Source organism: Dromiciops gliroides, chromosome 3, assembly GCF_019393635.1.
Source record: "Dromiciops gliroides isolate mDroGli1 chromosome 3, mDroGli1.pri, whole genome shotgun sequence".
Classification (NCBI taxonomy): Eukaryota; Metazoa; Chordata; class Mammalia; order Microbiotheria; family Microbiotheriidae; genus Dromiciops; species Dromiciops gliroides.
In genome coordinates, this window is record NC_057863.1 from 174,500,037 (window position 1) to 174,520,091 (window position 20,055).

Here is a 20,055-nt window from a genome sequence, read left to right on the forward strand (position 1 = left end):
ATGGCCAGCTTTCTAAGACTATATTAAGTTGTAGGGAAGGTTCTGAATTATATTGGTGAGAGGGAATTTTCTTACCTGGGAATTATTTGTCAGTGGAATAACAGGTCCAGATCCTATCTTGTAATTTAATTTAGTGATTTTTAGTTTTTTCATGAATGCTAGCCACACAAGACTAAGAAGCAAGTAGTTTTCAGAACTAAAGTACCTGAATAAAATGAGAACTCCTTTCTCCCCTTCCTGCCATTTTGATACATTATTTAAATGAACTTTTCCCCTATACCTTTTAGAAAGGACCTTAATTTAAATGAACATTTAAGTGCTTGAAAGGTTTATGGTGCCAAGGCATGATGAGAGGAGAGGATTGGAAGGTGCAATAAAAACAAAATTTGTTTCTGTTCTTAGAGTTGTGGCCAGGATACAAATAATAGGTACAGTGTTGTAATAAATATGAACACAGATGAGATAGTTTATATAGACTATGAACATATTAGGTAATTAACATAGACTGTTCAATGAATGAAAATATTTACTGAGTGCCTGCTAATATTCAGAGGAACATACTGATTAGATTATTCATATTTATTTTTTCCACAGAGAAATCTTATATTAAAAAAAAATCATATAGTTTTGACCTCTAAGTAACTTTACTTGCTCCAGTGCAGTATTTTTCTCTATGTTTTGTGACTTTGAGAGGGATGTTGATGTTATTTTAAATTATTTGGATTTTTTGGTTAAAACATTTGGCTAAGGGCTATGTTTCATTTTTATTATGTTTGGACTAAAGTGTGGAGGTATTCTAACTCTAAACCTGTGATCCTGTGACTCAAGATATCTTCTGCATTGGCCAGATGTTGGACTTTGATCCATTTCTAGCACTGACACATTTCCTTGAAGTGACCAGCCTTAGTTATTTGTGTGTTTTTGGACATTTCCATATAGGGGAAAATGGAGCCTCAGACATAATTTTGGTCTAACTTCTAGTATTCTGTATAGAAGTTAGAAATGTGGCGTGTGTGTGTGTGTGTGTGTGTGTGTGTGTGTGTGTAATTGTGTATAAGTGTAATCAGTAATTAGGCAACCTACTTAGAGTACATCACAAAATGGTAAGGGTGCAACTAGGAAGAATTTTTAATAACACTTTTTTTATAGATATACTTATCTGTAACACCTTATTATATGTATTTTGTTATGAATTAGCTTTCACATGTAATGATAAACTCCCAAAGCCTCTTGGAGACACTTAACATATCGGGAATTAAATTTTCAAATTTTGCTCAGGGGTGTGTAAGTGCCATGTTAGAGCTCTGCCTTTTGACTACTGTTCTTGTTTTCCATTTGAATACCTTTTTCCTGTCCATCCCTTGTTTTTTATATTCATATGTATATAATGCTTTGCCATTGTTAACTCTGGAATGGTTTGCTGTTCTACCTTGCCTCATCCTCTGACCTATACCTTTTCCCTTGTTGAGCCGCTCTGGGCTAGGTGCCAGATTCTCTTCACTAACCTTAACAACAGGAGGAAAGCAAAACTTTATTATTGTTATTGAGCATTTATTGAATGCTGTGCAGGAATAAGATCTGAGCCTCAAGTTAAAAGAGGGCAGAGCATGAGGGATGGTTGCTGATGTTTTGGAAATTGAACCAGGGCTGTGAGGATGGAGCTGGTACTGAAAGAAATGAGTCCCTGTTTCTCCACTTTTATAACCTTAGACATGTGCCTGTATCGTTTACTTGATCATATGATTTAGCCTGAAACAAACCTGGAATTTTATTAATTGTACCTTTTTCCCCCCTTCTTCCTTTCAGACATTTGATGCAAATGATCTATATCAGGGACAGAACTTTAACAAGGTTCTCAGCTCCTTAGTCACTCTAAATAAAGTCACAGCAGGTAAGATTCTGTTTTGCTTCATTGATTTCTGGTTGGGGATGAGGGAAGGAAGAAGGTGACCTGGCTTGATCATTTTCAAGAGTGTTTCCGTACAATGTACTTTTGTTTACTGGTAATAGAGAAAAGTAAACATTTTTCAGTTTTTTTTTTAAATAAGCTTTCCTTGCTTTACATTTATTTTGGCTGATTTCTGTGTTTTGTTTTGTTATTGTGGCAAAATTCTTCTCTTGAATTTGGCACATCTTTACTCTGTTATCTTACGGTTTGGTTAGTTTTCTCATTTTAAAAACATCGGACTTGGTGTCAGAGGGATCCAGGGGCTTCTTGAGACATAGGTGAACAAGGATCTTTCTCCTGATTTTCTCTTTTTTTTTTTTTCTTTTTTTTTTTTTAAGCGAGGCAATTGGGGTTAAGTGACTTGCCCAGGGTCACACAGCTAGTAAGTGTTAAGTGTCTGAGGCCGGATTTGAACTCAGGAACTCCTGACTCCAGGGCCGGTGCTCTATCCACTGCGCCACCTAGCTGCCCCTCCTGATTTTCTCTTAAAGATTTTGTGTTGATTTAGCTTGCCCAAATATCTAGTGAGCTTTGTGATATGACCAGATTGATGGGTACAGTGCTTTAATATTTTAAGGCTCTAAGATTTCATCAGTGGGGGTTGTACTTTCCTCCTGTCCAATAATTCAATCAATAACCATTTATTAAGAGTCTTCTATGTGCCAGGCATCGTATTACAGATTGAGGATACAAATTAAAAAATAAATATATACTAAGTAAAACCAGACCTGCTGTCAAGGAGCTAATGTTCTGTTGGCAGATCACAACTACTTTAAACCTTAGTCAATGTCATAATGAGTTGCTCTAGTTTAAAAAAAATTGGCCAGCCCTCTCATGATGTGCCCTATCAAACCTGTCATGAGGTTGATACTGAAAGGCTTTTTAGGTAGGACCTGCCAGCATCTATTAACCACACATATAAAGTATAGTTATTCAGATGATATCATGACCAAGGAAAGTAGCTTTGGGAATAGTACCCCCAAACACATAGGCTTTTCCAGAGTCACAGCAGTTATAAGGGTGCCCTGGAGCATGTGATCCCTGGTATTCCTAACCCCAATTTATAGCTAAGTTATTGGGGAAACATCCTATTCCCATTCCTGTGTGCTAAGACAAGTTGGGCTATCTTTTCAACTCTTAGTCATTTATAAGTGATGAGAGAAATTCTACTCCTGATTTTGTTCCTGGAAGATGCTTATGAATCCTATTTTAAATTGGCTGTGGGGCTCAAAAAGGAAATATTCTAGAGGCTGATTTTATTTACTTTTCAATATTTCTTAATTATTTATTTGTGAGAAATTTAATAGGTATCAAAATAAGAGATTTAGCAATAGGATGCCTTTGATGCCATCTTCCATATCTGGATTTTTTCTTTTTCTTTTCTTAAATTCTTCATGCTTCAGCCAAAGGGTGCTAGATTCATTTATAAATGTGTGTATGTATTATGTCCATATAATATACACACACATAATCCTGTGTGTGTGTGTGTGTGTGTGTGTGTATGTATGATTGTTTCTGCATGTAGGTTTGTTATCTTTAGGATGAAAGAGAAAGGAGTGCTTAAAACTAAGAGGAAAAAATTCCCTTGTACTACTATTAGTTCTAAGCTAGGATTTTATTTCTGTGAAACAAGGGATATCAGATATCTTATCATACATGATATCCATTCACTAAAGTGCCAGGATGTTATACATGACTATTTCGAACAAGAATGAATGAAAACAAGGCAGAGAGGAAGCACCTGCTACTTCCTTTTATTGAATAGTGGTAATTTGGTGACAGAGCCTGTTGTCAAAACAAAGCTGTCTTGAGGTTCAACATTTGCTTTAAGAGTAGTTCATGGTATGACATGGTGTGTCTTCTATGTTGTGTTCTTGGTAGTTCTGAACCACCAAGCATTATTGTCTTGGCTTTTTAAAGTACAAAGTTGAAACCCACCCAGGGCTGTATAGAGGAAAGTCTCTGGTGAGGACCATTAAATTAGACCATATGGTAGGAAATAACGGGAAAATAATTTCTAGGGAATCTGAACCTTGGAGAAGGGAAAACAGTAGGAATTGGAAAGAACTAAATATGTAAAGCGAAAGGAATGAATAAAATCACTAACAAATATAAAGTCTACATATATAGAGCTCATGGCACACTAAATGAGGAAATTCCATTTTTTTTCACCAGACATTACTCATACTATATTTTGAAAATATTACTAAAAGGAAAAAAAGACTCATAACTACAAAAGCATTCAAAACAATATTACTTACAATAGCAAAAAAAGGGGAAACAACCCATGTGACTCAACTCTTCTCATGGAATTTCTCACTTGCTTCAAGATACATGTTGTACATATTTATATATTGTCATGTATCTCCAGTGTCAAGTATAGTGTCTGTTACAGATTAGGGGATTAATAAATGTATATTAATTGCCAAATAAATTATTATAGATTAGTATATTCAATAAATAATAATAACAATAATAATAGATGAGTATATTCAAATATTTGTATTTATGAAGAATTCAGAGAAATATAGGAGAAGGTATAGTGCAGGAATTTAGGATTATATATTTAGAACTGGAATGGACCTTTGAGAACATCCATCTAATTTTATACCTTAGAAAATTAAGGTTGTGACTTGACCGGAATTATACATTGTTTCTGAGCAGGGACTTGAACCTGAGTCTTTCTGGCTCAAGAGCCAGTGCTTTATCTACTAAGTCACATTATCTCTCCTGTGAAGGAATATAGAATGAAAGTACCAGGGTCAGAACAAAACTATACAAACTGATTATGATTATGTTTTTTAAAAAACAGCAACATAATCTGGAAAATTAAAAAGATAAAACATTGTAGAAGAGGACACAGAAGCAAGCAGAATATTTTCATAACTATCTTATTAAAGTTAATATATACTTTAAGCTGAAAATGATATGTATAGTTTTTGTAGGATTTAAAAAATTCTTGTTTGTATATTTGAATGCTTAAATGTTTAGAATAAATATTTAACAGTAATATGGGAAATTTAAGGGGGAAGAGATAGAATACTTTCAGATGGGGGAAAGGCCTCAGGGAAGGTTTCTGGAGATTAAATATTTTTCAAATTAAGTTGAAGATAATACTTGAGTTGGATCTTAATGGAAGAGAGGGACCTAACAGAGAGATAGGGGATTGGGGATGGGAATCCATTCCAGGCATGGATGATGGCATAAAGAAAAGCATGGAAATGGAAGATGGCAGGGATGGATTGTAGTCTAGTTTGTATGGAACATAGACTATGTTAAAGGAAATTGTATAACATAAGAATGGAAAGGTAGGGTAGGGATAGAGTACAGAAAGCCTTGAATGCCAGAATCTACACTTTATAATTCATTTGTTAGGCATTTGAGGACACTATCTGAACGTTTTTTGAGCAGGGGAGTGATGTGATCTGAGGAAGGTTGTTTTGGCATTGGTGTGAAGGATGGATTGGAGAGGGCAGGAAGACTAGCTAGGAGATTATTGAGAATCCATGTCATGAAGGAGTGAACTAGACTACAGAACTCTATTCAACACAATAACCAATCATGACTTCAGAAGACCAATGAAGGATGTCACCCTCTGCTTGGCAGAGAAGTAATGAACTAGAGATAGAGAACGAGACATACATTTTCAGACAGCCAATGTGTTGTTTCTGTTTGACAGCACTTTAACTCTTACAAGGAAAAGATTTTAGGACAGGGCCAAAGGATGTAGTGAAGACTGAAAAGTGATAGAGATGCAAAAAGAAAGAAAAAGAGAACATCAGACAATGAAGAAAGAATAAACAATAAGGTCAGAACAAGACACAAACAGGGAAATTTTGTAACTACCATATAAAATTTAATACACATTTTTAAAGGGGCAGCTAGGCGGAACAGTGGATAAAATTACTGGGCTTGGAATTAGGATGACTCATCTTCATGAGTTCAAATCATAGGAAATTTCGGGAAATTAGGGAGATTTTTCAAATATATTAAATTTAATATATACTTTGAAAATAAACTGCATATCATAGAAGTTTATGGTTTCATAATCCTTTTTTTTGGTTCTTCTTTGAATTCTATGCTATTAAAGTTTGTTGGTGTTTAAGTTCACAACAAAAAAGAAAACATTTTAAAAAATTAGGTGACCAGTGTCAAGTTAGATGCTATTGCCAAAGGTGGGTGGCAGCAATAACCAACTAGGAATTTAGCATACATAATTAGATAAACAAGAGGAAAGTGGATACAAATGATCCATCCAACAGGACATGTAAGTCCAACACTATAATAGTTCCCCAGGAGCTGGACCACAGTCAACTAACTTTAGCGCAGCTAAGAGTTTGGGATCTCACCAGAATGTGTCATCACACTATCATTTCAAACTCAATGAGCATAAGCATCATCCTGACCTGTTTTTATAATCCATTTTAGTCAGAATTTAAAGTTTGGGCCAGGGAATAGTGTTAGATAGGAATGTAAAGATCAATTGGAGTCAGATTGTGAATGGAAGGATCAGCAGTTTAAATATTTTCCAACATGCTTGTCACCTAGTCATCTTTTATTCTTACCTCTCTCATCTATCCATACCTAATAAATAAATTGCCAGGTTCTTTTATCTTGGCAGTATCTTTCAAATGCATTCCCTCCTTTTCATTCCTAATACTAACCCTAGTTCGCTCCCTCATTACATGGATTCTCAATAATCTCATAACTAGTGTTTTTCTTTACATTATTTTGATTACTAATGTTCTAGTCCTGATCATTTTATTCCGTATCAGTTCATACAAGTCTTCCCAGGTTTCTCCAAATCCATCCTATATACATCATTTTGTATGGTACATAATGTTCTATTACATATACACCACAGTTTGTTTAGCTGTTCTCTATTGGATGTGTACTCACTTTGCTTCCAGTTCTTTGTTACACAAAAAGAGTTGTTTAGTAAGTTTGGCGAGTGGATCATAGATTTCAGTGGATCAAAAGTGAGCTATTAGTAGGAAGTAGAAGTAGTAAATGTAGACTGACTATTCTTTCTAAAAGTTTAATGGTGAAGGTAAGAAAAACAGGATTTTAGTTTAAGTGGTAGTTTTCCCCTCCTTAGGATGAGTTAGGGACCTGGTGTTAAGGCTTGTTTGTAGAATGTAGACTGAAAATACATGATAGGATATTTTTGATGGTGTAAGATCAGAGGAGACAGAAAGCGACAGGACAGAGTCTACAGTTAGAGTAATTGACATCTTGTTTTTTTTTTTGGTATTAGTGGAAAAGGAAGAAGGGATGAGTGGAGACCGAGAAGTTTAGGAAAATTAGAAGAGGGAATGTGGGGGAGTTCATGTCTGATAGCCTCAGTCTTCTCACCCATGTAGAATGTAGTATCATTGGAAAGTGTTGGAGTAGGAAGAATGTGCTTAAAATCAGTAAGAGATGAATGAAAAGGATACTACCAATGCAGTGAGAACTCAGTTGAGTTTAAGATAGCTTAATTTTTAATCATATTTAGTCATTTAGTGATTTTTTTTTTCCCTAGTACTGGCTGCTCAGGAGTAAGAGTTATCGAGTGTTGAGTATTAGCAGAACTAGAATGTCAAGAGAGCAGGGAGTTTGAGGGTAGAGAAAAAAAAGACATTTTTGAAATGGTTGATTAGAGTGTTAAGACTTATGAGAGAGAGAAGTAAGACCAGATAATGACCTGGGAAAATAAGAAGGAATTGATGGATCAAAAGTCTTGGTGGAGGCAGAGAACAGATATGGGAAGATTAAGGGAGTAGGAGAAATGGAAAGAAATGGAAAGAAGAGGGATCTTGGAAGGAGGATGCTATATTGGAAATAACACTAAGCTTGAGATCATTAGAAACTTGGCTATTACTGCCGTCTGACATTTATAAGTTGTGTGACCCCGAACAAGTCATTTAATCTCTTTGATCCTCAGTTTCATCCACTTTAAAATGGAGATAATAATGCCCAAAGTGTCTTTTTGATGAGGGTGTTGAGATGATAAATTTGAATCTCTTTGTAAATTTTATTATTATTATTATTAATTAATTATTTTTGTGAGGCAATTGGGGTTAAGTGACTTGCCTAGGGTCACACAGCTAGTAAGTGTCAAGTGTCTGATACTGGATTTGAACTCAGGTTCTCCTGACTTCAGGGCCAGTGCTCTATCCACTGTCCCACCTAACTGCCCCTCTTTGTAAATTTTAAAGGACTATATGTATTTTATTCTTTTTTTTTTTTTTAAGTGAGGCAATTGGGGTTAAGTGACTTGCCCAGGGTCACACAGCTAGTAAGTGTTAAGTGTCTGAGGCCAGATTTGAACTCAGGTACTCCTGACTCCAGGACCGGTGCTCTATCCATTGCGCCATCTAGCTGCCCCGACTATATGTATTTTAGCTATTATTATTGAAGGCAGAAAAATGTCAGGATGATAAGGATTCAGGTATGAATTTCCTTGGTGAATTATTTGTAGAAAGGTAGAGATGGATGTTGTAAGATCTAAGGAATTTAAGGAACTGAGAAGACATGATGTTGGAAGGTTAACATTATTGTAGATATTGAAGTGTCTAAGTCTGATGTCAGGTGAAGGAGTTAAGGACAAGCTTGGAAGCTAGGTTCTAAAGACACAAAGGTGTGAGAACACCTATGAGATTTGTAGATGATAATGATGAAGATCAGGAGAGAATAGTATAGTTGAATGAAATTAGCTTCAGAGCTGGAGACTGGTTGCAAAGCAAGGAATCAGAAGGGGTAAGAGATCAAGGAGTATGCTTCCCAGACTTTCTGATATAAGGGAAGTAGTAAAAAGAGCTGTTAGTTTTAAAAAGGGCTATTCAAGATATAGAGTGCCCTGGGGAAATCCAGGTTTTTATTAATTCAGTGAGGAAGAAAGATTAAGAGAAAGAACTCTAGGATGGAGAGAGGCTGTGAGGCATAGTGGAAAGGGTCAGAAGATATATAGATCATTGTTTTATACCTGAAATGAACCAAAGACCATTTACTCCAACCCCCTCATTCTACAGATTAGGCATTTGAAGCCCAGGGAAGCAACTAGCTCTTTAAGATTACAGCTATGCTATAACAGGTATAGTATTGAGGAAGATGTAGATTCAAATCCTATCTCAATCATCATTTATGAAACCATGTGTCTTAGTTCCTTCATAATGAAGAGGTTGTACTAGATGGCACAAAAGGATACTTCCAGCTCTGAATTTATGATCCTATGATCTTATAAGTATGTTAAAAATAGAAGAAAGGAACAGGCAGAGGACGCTTGTGACTAGACAGGCTTTCCAGAGGTTTTCATTGTAAATATTTCTATCAAAACACAGTATTGATATTGATAAATTGGTAAGTAAAGACAAAAATTAGGCATCTCCCTGGAGATATAAGTAAAAATAGAAGTAACATCTATATTTTAAATTGTCCAAATTGTTTAAATTGAAATATAATGCAATAAACTTTTCATGCATTCACATTTCTTTTTTTGTTTGCATTTTTCCTTTTTAAAAATTACTTAGTATTTATTTCCCCCCAAATACATGTAAAAATAGCATGTGTTCACATTTCTGACCCATTTCTGAAATACATTTAAAAGACACTTAAAGGTTCAAATATTCCTAGCAGTGCTAAAAATTTATGTAACCAGTTCTTTGTTATCTGTGATAATTATATATAGGAATAGTATGGATAGAGAAGATCCATAAATACATTTTTATTTTCACAATTCTTCATTAAATTTTCACAATATCTTCATTAAACCTATCAGGGCTGTCAGGAAGAAAAATTGAGGGATTTTTCCCACCTGCTTTAGTTTTCCTTCAAGGTATTGAAAATAGTATAGTAGCCAAGAAACTATGAGAAGAAAGAGCCTTTACCCACAAACTATGTCATTTGAGCCAGAATGATCTAGTCCATACTGTAATTTATAAATAAATAATGAAAAATGAAGGGAGCCAGTATCAGATACTTCTTGATCACATATCACTATCATATCTATCTCCCTTTAGTAAAAGAATCTCCTTTTAATTCTATTGTGATTATATTATGTGACATTTAGGAAATCAGTATAGCTTTGTGCTAAGATTTGGCTTTTTAAAAAAAATTGTAAATTTATTTTATTTTTTAAAAAATATTTTATTCCCTCCCCAATTACATGTAAAGACAAATTTTAATTTATTTAAATAAAAAAAAGTAATAAACATTTTTATTTATAGTTTTGAGTTCCAATTTTTATCCTTCCTTCCCTCCCTCCCCGGTCCCTTCCCTGAGGTGGCAAGAAATCAGATATGGTTTATACATGTAAGATTATGTAAAACATTACCATATTAGTCATTTTGTAGAATAAAACTTGAATAAAAGAAAAAAAATGAAAGAAAGTGAAATATAGCATGCTTCAGTCTGTGTTCCATCAATATCAGTTCTTTCTTTGGAGGTGGATAGTATGTTTCATCAGTAGTTCTTTGGGATTGTCTTGGATCATTGTATTGTTGAGAGTAGTTAAGTCATTCATAGTTCTTCATCAAATATTATTGCTATCTCTGTGCAGAGCGTTCTGTTGTTTCTGCTCCCTTCACTATAAATTCTTTTTTTTTTTTTTTTTTTTTTTTGGTGAGGCAATTGGGGTTAAGTGACTTGCCCAGGGTCACACAGCTAGTAAGTGTTAAGTGTCTGAGGCCGGATTTGAACTCAGGTACTCCTGAATCCAGGGCCAGTGCTCTATCCACTGCGCCATCTAGCTGCCCCTGCTCCCTTCACTATAAAGACAGTTTTTAACATTCATTAAAAAAAATTTTGAGTTCCAAATTTTCTCCCTTCCTCTCTCACCTTCCCCTTCCTGATAATGGGTAAGCTATTTGTTATAGATTATACATGTGTAATCATGCAAAACATATTTCCATATTAGTCATGTTGTGAAAGAAGACACAGACCTAAAGGAAAAAAATGGAAAAAAAAGTGAAAAATAGTATGCTTTGATCTACATCCAGTTTTCATCAGTTCTTTCTCTGGAGGCGATAGCAGTTTTTGGGGGGTTTTTTTGGTCATGATTCCTTTGGAATTGTCTTGGGTTATTATGTTGCTGAGAATAGTTAAGTCATTCACAGTCGATTAAAAGTATTACTGTTGGTGGGCAGCTAGATGGCACAGTGGTTAAAGCACTGGCCCTGGATTCAGGAGTACCTGAGTTCAAATCCGGCCTCAGACACTTGACACTTACTAGCTGTGTGACCCTGGGCAAGTCACTTAACCCTCATTGCCTGCAAAAAAAAAAAAAAGTATTACTGTTACTGTGTATAATGTTCTTCTGGTTCTGCTCCCTTTACTTTGCATCACTTCATGTAAATCTTTCCAGGTTTTTATAAAATTGCCTGCTTGTCATTTCTTATAGCACAGTAGTATTTCATTACAATCATATACCACGAGTTCTTCAGCCCTTCCCCAATTGATGGGCATTCCCTCAGTTTCCAATTCTTTGACACCACAAAAAGATCTTCTATAAATATTTTTGTACATATAGTTTCTTTCCTCTTTTGTTTTGATCTCTGGGATACAGACCTCGTAATGGTATTGCTAAATCAAAGGATATGCAATTTGATTGTCCTTTGGGCATAGTTCCAGATTGCTCTCCAGAATGGCTGGATCAGTTCACAATGCTAGCAGTGCATTAATGTTCCAATTTTCCCATATCCCTGCCAACATTTATCATTTTCTTTTTCTGTCATATTAGCCAATCTGATAGGTGTTTTAATTTGTGTTTCTTAATGAATAGTGATTTAGAGCATGTTTTCTTCATCTGAAAACTGCTTTTCGTATCCTTTTACCATTTATCAGTTGGGGAATGACGTATATTCTTAAAAATTTAACTTGGTTCTCTATGTATTTGAAAAATGAGGCCTTTATCACAGACACTTGCTGTAAAAATTGTTCCCCAGCTTTCTACTTTCCTTCTAATCTTGTTTGCATTGATTTTGTTTCTGCAAAATTTTTTTAGTTCAATATAATCAAAACTAGCCATTTTACATTTTGTACCCTTCTTCATAGATCTGATAGGTAAACTATTACCTGCTCTCCTAATTTGCTTATGGTATCACCTTTTATGTTTAAATTATGTACCCATTTTGATCTTATCTTGCTAAATGGTGTAAGATGTTGGTCTATACTTAGTTTCTGCCATACTGTTTTCTAGTTTTCCCAGCAGTTGGGTTTATCAAACGCAAGATTATTATGGTCATTTACTACTGTGTCTTGTGTACCTAATCTATACCACTGATCCACCACTCTATTTCTTAGCCAGTGCCAGATAGTTTTCTTTCTTTCTTTTCTTCCCCCCCCCCCAGGACAATGAGGGTTAAGTGACTTGCCCAGGGTCACACAGCTAGTAAGTATCAAGTGTCTGAGGTCAGATTTGAACTCAGGTCCTCCTGAATCCAGGGCTGGTACTTTATCCATTGTGCCACCTAGCTGCCGCAAGTACCAGATAGTTTTGATGACGATTATTACTTTATAACACAGGTGTTTTATATATGTGTGTGTGTGTAATGTTTTTGGTTTTTTGTGGGACAATGAGGGTTAAATGACTTGCCTGGGGTCACACAGCTAGTAAGTGTCAAGTGTCTGAGGCCAGATTTGAACTCAGGTCCTCCTGATTCCAAGGGCCAGTGCTTTATCACACTGTGCTACCTAGCTGCCCCTGTAATACATGTTGAGATCTGGTATGGCCAGGCCACCTTCCACATTTTTTTCCAATAATTCCCTTGACGTTCTTGACCTTTTGTTCTTTGAGATGAATTTTATTATGATTTTTTTCTAGCTCTATGAAATAGGTTGGTAGTTTGATTGCTATGACATTGAACAAATTAATTTAGGTAGAATTCTAATTTTTATTATATTATCATAGCCTACCCATGAGTAATTAATATTTTTCTAATTGCTTAGATCTGACTTTGTGTGAAGTGTTTTGTAATTATGTTCATACAATTCCTGTATTTGTCTTGGCAGGTAGACTCCCATATATTTTATATTGTCTACAGTTATTTTATTTTATTTTATTGTGTGAGGCAATTGGGGTTAAGTGACTTGCCCAGGGTCAACAGCTAGTAAGTGTTAAGTGTATGAGGTCAAATTTGAACTCAGGTCTTCCTGAATCCAGGGCCGGTAGTCTATCCACTGCACCACCTAGCTGCCCCTACAGTTATTTTAAAAGGACTTTTCCCTTCTGTTTCTTGCTGCTGGATTTTGTTGGTAATATATAGAAATGCCAATGATTTATGTGGGTTTATTTATATCCTGCAACTTTGCTGAAGTTGTTAATTTTTTCAACTAGTTTTTAAGTTGATTCTTTAGCATCATATCATTTGCAAAGCATGATAGTTTTGTTTCCTCATTGCCTACTCTGATTTCTTCAATTTCTTTTCTTTTATTGCTATAACCAATATTTCTAGTACAATATTGGTTAATGCTGGTAATAATGGGCATCCTAGCTTCACCTCTGATCATATTGGGAAGGCTTCTAGCTTATGCCCATTACAGATAATACTTGCTGATGGTTTTAGGTAGATTTCATTTTAAGGAAAGCTCCATTTATTCCTTTGCTCTCTAGTGTTTTTTGTTTTTTTTTTAGTGAGGCAATTGGGGTTAAGTGACTTGCCCAAGGTCACACAGCTAGTAAGTGTTAAGTGTCTGAGGCTGGATTTGAACTCAGGTACTCCTGACTCCAGGGCCAGTGCTCTATCCACTGTGCCACCTAGCTGCCCTGTCTAGTGTTTTTAAGAGGAATGGATATTGTATTTCATCAGAAGCTTTTCTTGGTATCGAGATAATCATATGATATTTGTTGATTTTGTTATTGACATGGTCAATTATGCTTATAGTTTTCCTAATATTGAATCAGCCCTGCATTCCTGGTGTAAATCCTACCTGGTCATAGTGCATGATCCTTGCAATATAATCTCCTTGCTAGTATTTTATTTAAATTTTTTCATCAGTATTCATTTGGGAAATTGGTCTATAGTTTCTTTCTCCATTTTGCCTCTTTCTGGTTTAACTATCAGCACCATATTTATGTTATAAAAGCAATTTGATAGGACTTCTTCTTTGCCTGTTTTTCCAAATTGTTTATATAGTATTGGAATTAATTGTTCTTTAAATGTTTGGTAGAATTCACTTGTGAATCCGTTTAGTCATGAGGATATTTTTTTGGGGAGTTCATTGATGGCTTGTTCAATTTCTTTTTTCACATGGAGTTAAGTATTCTATTTTCTCTTCTGTTAATCTGGGCAATTTATATTTTTGTCAATATCCATCCATTTCACTTAGATTGTCAGACTCATTAGCATATAACTGGGCAGAATTAGCTCCTAGTTATTGTTTTAATTTCTCTTCATTGGTGGTAAAGTCATCCTTTTCATTTTTTTGATACTGGTAATTTGGCTTCTATCTTTTTAAAAATTAAATTAACCAGTAATTTATCTATTTTTATTAGTTTTTTTTCATAAAACTAGCTCCTAGTTTTATTTATTAGTTCAAAGATTTTCTTTCAATTTAATTAAATCTCTCCTTTGATTTTTCAGGTTTTTCAATCTGGTGTTAAATTGCAGATTTTTTGGGGGGTGGGGGTGGGGCAATGAGGGTTAAGTGATTTGCCCAGGGTCACACAGCTAGTAAGTGTCAAGTGTCTGAGTTCAGATTTGAACTCAGGTCCTCCTGAATCCAGGGCCAGTGCTTTATCCACTGAGCCACATAGCTGCCCCTAATTGAGGATTTTTAATTTGTTCTTTTCTTAGCGTTTTATTATTTTTTTTTAAAGTTACACGACCAGTTTATTGATCTGCTCTTTCTCTGTTTTATTGGTGTCACTATTTAGAGAGAATTTTTCCCTTAAGTACTGTTTTGTCTGTATCCCATACATTTTGGTAATTGTTTCATTCTTGTCATTCTCTTTAATGAAATTGTCGATTGTTTCTATGATTTTTTCTTTGAGCTACTCATTCTTTAGGAATATATTATTTAGTTTCTCGCAAATTTTAAATCTATTTTTTCATGGCCCTTTATTCAAGTGTACTTTTTTGGCATTATGATGTAAAATGATGTATTTGATATTTCTGCCTTTCTGCATTTGATTGTGAGGTTTTTATATACTAATTTATGGCCAAGTTTTTTGTAGTTACTATGTTGTACTGAGAAAAGTATATATTCCTTTCTCTCCCTATTCAGTTTTCTCCAGAGGCCTATCATATTGAACTTTTCTGAAGTTCTATTCACACCTTAATTTCTTAATTATTTATTTTGTAGTTAGATTTATGTAGTTCTAAGAGGGGGAATTTGAGCCTTCTCACTAATATAGCTTTACTATTTCCTCCTGTAACTCATTTAATTTCTCCTTTAAAAATTTGGATGCCATACCATTTGCTTCATATATGTATAGTATTGATATTGCTTCATTGTCTATGGTAACTTCTAGCAAGATATAGTTTCATTCTTTATATCTTTTTTAATTAGATCTGTTTTTGCTTTTGCTTTGTCTGAGATCAGAATTACTACCCTTTTTTTTTTAACCTCAGCTGAAGCATAATAGATTTTGCTCCATCCTTTTACCTTTAATCTGTGCATTTCTGCTACAGGTGTGTTTCTTGTAAACAACATATTGTATGATTCTGGTTTTCAGCCCCCTGCTCTCCTGCTTCCCAATATGGTAAGATAGATTTCTGTACCCAGCTGAGTGTATGTGTTATTCCCTCTTGGAGCCAATTCTGATTCAAGTTCAAGTGATTGCACCCATCTTTCCCTCCATTATAATAGGTCTTTCACGCCTCTTCATGTGAGATAATTTACCTCATTCTACCTCTCCCTTCCCTCTTCTCCCAGTGTAATCCTTTCTCACCTTTTTTTTTTTATATCATCCCATCAAAGTCAACTTATACCCACACTCTATGTATATTCCCCTAATAGTGATAGAGTTCAATGAGTTACAAGTATCATCTTCCCATGTAATGATATAAACAGTTTAACCTTATTAAATCCCTTGTGCTTTTTCTTTGCTATTTTTGTGCTTTTTATGTTTTTTATACCTTTTTATGCTTTTCTTGAGGTTTCGAAATCAAAATTTCTGTTGGTCTTTTCATCAAGAATGCTTGATAGTACTCTTTTTTGTTGAATGTCCATTTTTTCCCCATGAAAGATTATGCTCAGTTTCACTGGGTAGGTGATTCTTGGGTGTAATCTTATTTCTTTTGCCTTCCAGAATATCATATTCCAAGCCCTCCAGTCCTTTAATGTGGAAGCTATTAAATCTTGTGTAATCCTTACTCAGGATCCATGATATTTGAATTTTTTTTTTCTGGCTACTTGCAATATTTTATCCTTTACCTGAGAGTTCTGGAATTTGGCTATAAAATTTTTGTAATTCTCATTTTGGGATCTCTTTCAGGAGGTGATTGGTGGATTCTTTTAATTTCTGTTTTACCCTCTGGTATTCTGTTTGATATCCTCTAGGATATCAGGGCAGTTTTCATAATTTTTTGAAATATGTTTTTTTAATCATTTTTTTTAGGTAGTCCAATAATTCTTAAATTATCTCTCCTGGATCTGTTTTCCATGTGTTTTTTTCCTAAGGCGATATTTCACATTTTTTTCTATTTTTTCCTTTTTTTTTTTTCATTTTGTTTGATTGATTCTTGATATCTTGATATCATTAGCTTTCACTTGCCCAAGGCTGATTTTTAAAGAATTATTTTCTTCAGTTAGTTTTTGTATCTCCTTTTCCATTTGGCCAATTCTGTTTCTTAAGGAGTTGTTTTCTTCAGTGGATTTTTGTATCTACTTTTTTAAGGACATGTTTTCTTCAGTGAATTTTTGTACATACTTTTCCTTTTTTTTTTTTTGCTTACTTTATCAAGCTGTTGACTATTTTCATGCTTCACTTGCATAACTCTCATTTTTTTCCTTTCTTTTTTCTACCTCTCTTTGATTTTTAAAATCTTTTTTGAGTTCTTCTAGGAGTTCTTTTTGGGATTGTAACTAATTCAATTTTCCTTGCAGATTTCCATCTAGGCCTTTTTGACATTGTCCTCTTCTGAGTTTGTATTTTGATCATCTCTGTCACCATAGTAATATTCAGTGGTCAAGTTCCTTTTTGTTTGTTTGTTTTTGCCCAATTTTTCCAGCCTATTTTGTGTCTTTTTAAGTGGAACTCTGTTCTTGGGGTACAGGAGTCACTGTCCTAAGCTTCTTTTCCTGGGGGTCCATGTCTGCAAGCACTTGCTTGCAGGTTCCTCTTAGGTCTGTGACTCCTGCTCTGGTTATTCCCCTGAAGACTTTAGATTAGGTTAAAAGTTGGTGCTATGATTCCACTCCTGGACTCAGCCACAGAGGTGCTGCTTCCTCCTGAACTTCCTTTTATCTTATTACATAGCCTGCTACCTGAGACTGGGATTGCATCCTCCCTAGGCATGGGTCCTCTCCTTAGTCCATCCTGAATCTGTGACCTGGAACTGAATAATGAGTCACAGAGCTTCCAGTTGTCCCCTGTTCCTGCATCTTAAACAAATTTAGGCCCCTCTATGCTAGTTCAGGCATCCCTTCTTGTCTCTCAGTGTGTGGGATGTTCTTTCTTACAAGATGCATTGCTGGCTAGAACCCTGTCCCCAGTGTCTGCTGACCTCTTTGCCTGTCTTTCTCTGTGGACTTGGGCTGGAAAAATGATTCACTGATTTTTTTTTTTCCCTCTTGAATTTCCCTATTAAGATCATCTGGTGCATTTTCTTCTGCTTTTCACTGGAGTTGTTGAGAGTGGAGAGGTGGTGTTGTACTTCTTCTTGCTACTCTAGTATTTTAATTCTGCCTCCAGGTTTTAACATTTTAAAGTAGTCATATAGTCTTTACTTGAAGACCACCAGTAATAGGACATTCTTCACCTTTTGGTTTCACCCATTTTACTTTTGGACAGCTCTAATTGTTAAGAATGTTTTCCTATAATCAGTCACCAAATATTGCTACACAGTGAGGGTACAGAGGTAAAAATGAAACTATATCTGCCTTCAAAGAGCTTATCCTCTATCAGGGGAGACAATATACACAATTATGAATATACAAAATAATTAGAAGGTTTTTTTGGGGGAGGAAGGATGACACTAGCATCTAGGGAAATGCATCATGTCTAAAGAAGGTAGAGCTGAACTCTGAGAAGCCGTCTGGTATGTTCGAAACAGTACTAGACTTGGAGTTAGGAAGAGCTGGGTTCAAATTTTATTGGATAGTAAGCTGTGTGGCCATGACAAAGTCACTTAAATTCTTTGAACTTCAGTTTCCTCATTTGTAAAATGGGGGACAATAATATCTGTTTCACCTACTGCCCAAGGCTCTTCTGAGTCTCAGAGGAACGAATCATTTATTTGTAAGGGGCTTTACAGATTTCTAAGCACTCTCTCAATACCTGCTGTTATTAGCCTGCCCATTCTTCTTAGTCCTGACCTCTAGGATCTGAAAGCTTAATTCTAATCCATTTTCCACATGATAATCCTTCAAATATCTGAGGACAGCTATCATCCATTTCCAACTTTTTCTGGTGAACTCTTCCCCTCCCTTCAGTTTTTTTATTCTTCAAGCTAAACATTCCCATCAAAACATTCTATGTAACCTCACCATTTCCAACCAACCCATCAGTCAACAAGTATTTATCAGTTAGCACTCTTACACATGCACTGATGAGAAACAAAAAGTGAAACAGAGGAGCTCTCAAAGGAGCTTACATTCTTTTGGGGGAGAGGTGAATAATATACAGACATTTTGCATTTAAGTAATATGAACAAAATAGGTACACATTTTGGAGTGGGGAGGCACTAATAGATGGGTGATGGGTGGTGGTGCTAAAGCTGAGCTTTCCCCTTCTCTAGATGAGTTCTATTTTGTTAATGTCCTTTCTGAAACAAATTACTTAGAACTGAACATAATATTCCCAATGTAATCTGACCAGGGCAGAGTACAGTAGAACTATATAATCTCATTTTTGGGAGTGGGGGGGGAGGGAAGAGGGGAAGTCCATGCTTCTATAAGTACTTCCTAAAGTCACATGAACATTTTTGATTGCAGTGTTAACACTGTTGATTCATATTGAGCTTGCAGGCTCCTAAAAATCCCAGGCCTTTTTCACATGAAGTACTTTATAACTTTCTCAATTCTATACTTGGATAATTGACTTTTTTGTTTTGTTTTGTTTGGTGAGGCAGTTGGGGTTAAGTGACTTGCCCAGGGTCACACAGCTAGTAAGTGTTAAGTGTCTGAGGCCGAACCTGAACTCAGGTACTCCTGAATCCAGGGCCACTGCACCATCTAGCTGCCCCAGATAATTGACTTTTACAAACCAAGTTCAGGACTTTATATTTAACCTGACTGAATTGAATCTTATTAGATTTGGCTAATTCATTGTTGTAGCCTGTTGAAATATTTTTGCATTTTTCCTTTCCTTTCCTTTCCTTTCCTTTCCTTTCCTTTCCTTTCCTTTCCTTTCCTTTCCTTTCCTTTCCTTTCCTTTCCTTTCCTTTCCTTTCCTTTCCTTTCCTTTCCTTTCCTTTCCTTTCCTTTCCTTTCCTTTCCTTTCCTTTCCTTTCCTTTCCTTTCCTTTCCTTTCCTTTCCTGTCCTGTCCTGTCCTGTCCTGTCCTGTCCTGTCCTGTCCTGTCCTGTCCTGTGTGACTTGCCCAGGGTCACACAGCTAGTAAGTGTCAAGTGTCTGAGGCTGGATTTGAACTCAGGTCCTCCTGAATCTAGGGCCAGAGCTTTATCCATTGCACCACATGGATAGTAATTTAGAATGTCTGCTCTCCTTATATGACGTAGCTCTGGGAGCTTTTAAACAGTTGTATTATGACTTGAGCTGTTAGGGATCTCCATGTCTGAATGTCTGGGAAGATTTTTTTTTTTAATTAAAAAAAAAACTCATTTAAAAGAAATGGAATTAACTCCCAGCAATAGGTTGCTAGTATTGTATTTAATAAAATATGTGGCATATTATGGAGTTTGGGGTGTTGATGAAAAGGAATTAAAGGCAGCAAAATTAATTGCTTAATTTGTATTGTATTTTCACATGCATTATCTCATTCTGGGTACTATACTGTAAGTGAAA

The 20,055-nt window shown here is 35.5% G+C and overlaps 1 protein-coding gene across 6 annotated transcripts in view; it reads left to right on the forward strand.

Annotated features, from left to right (window-relative positions):
* ARHGEF7 (Rho guanine nucleotide exchange factor 7) overlaps window positions 1–20,055 on the forward strand; it is a 318,711-nt gene that overhangs the window by 112,104 nt on the left and 186,552 nt on the right. For all 6 annotated transcript variants that reach the window (XM_043991289.1, XM_043991291.1, XM_043991290.1 and 3 more), the window contains exon 3: window positions 1,807–1,891. In XM_043991289.1, the coding sequence (XP_043847224.1) occupies window positions 1,807–1,891 (85 nt within the window). The remainder of the gene's footprint in view (window positions 1–1,806; window positions 1,892–20,055) is intronic.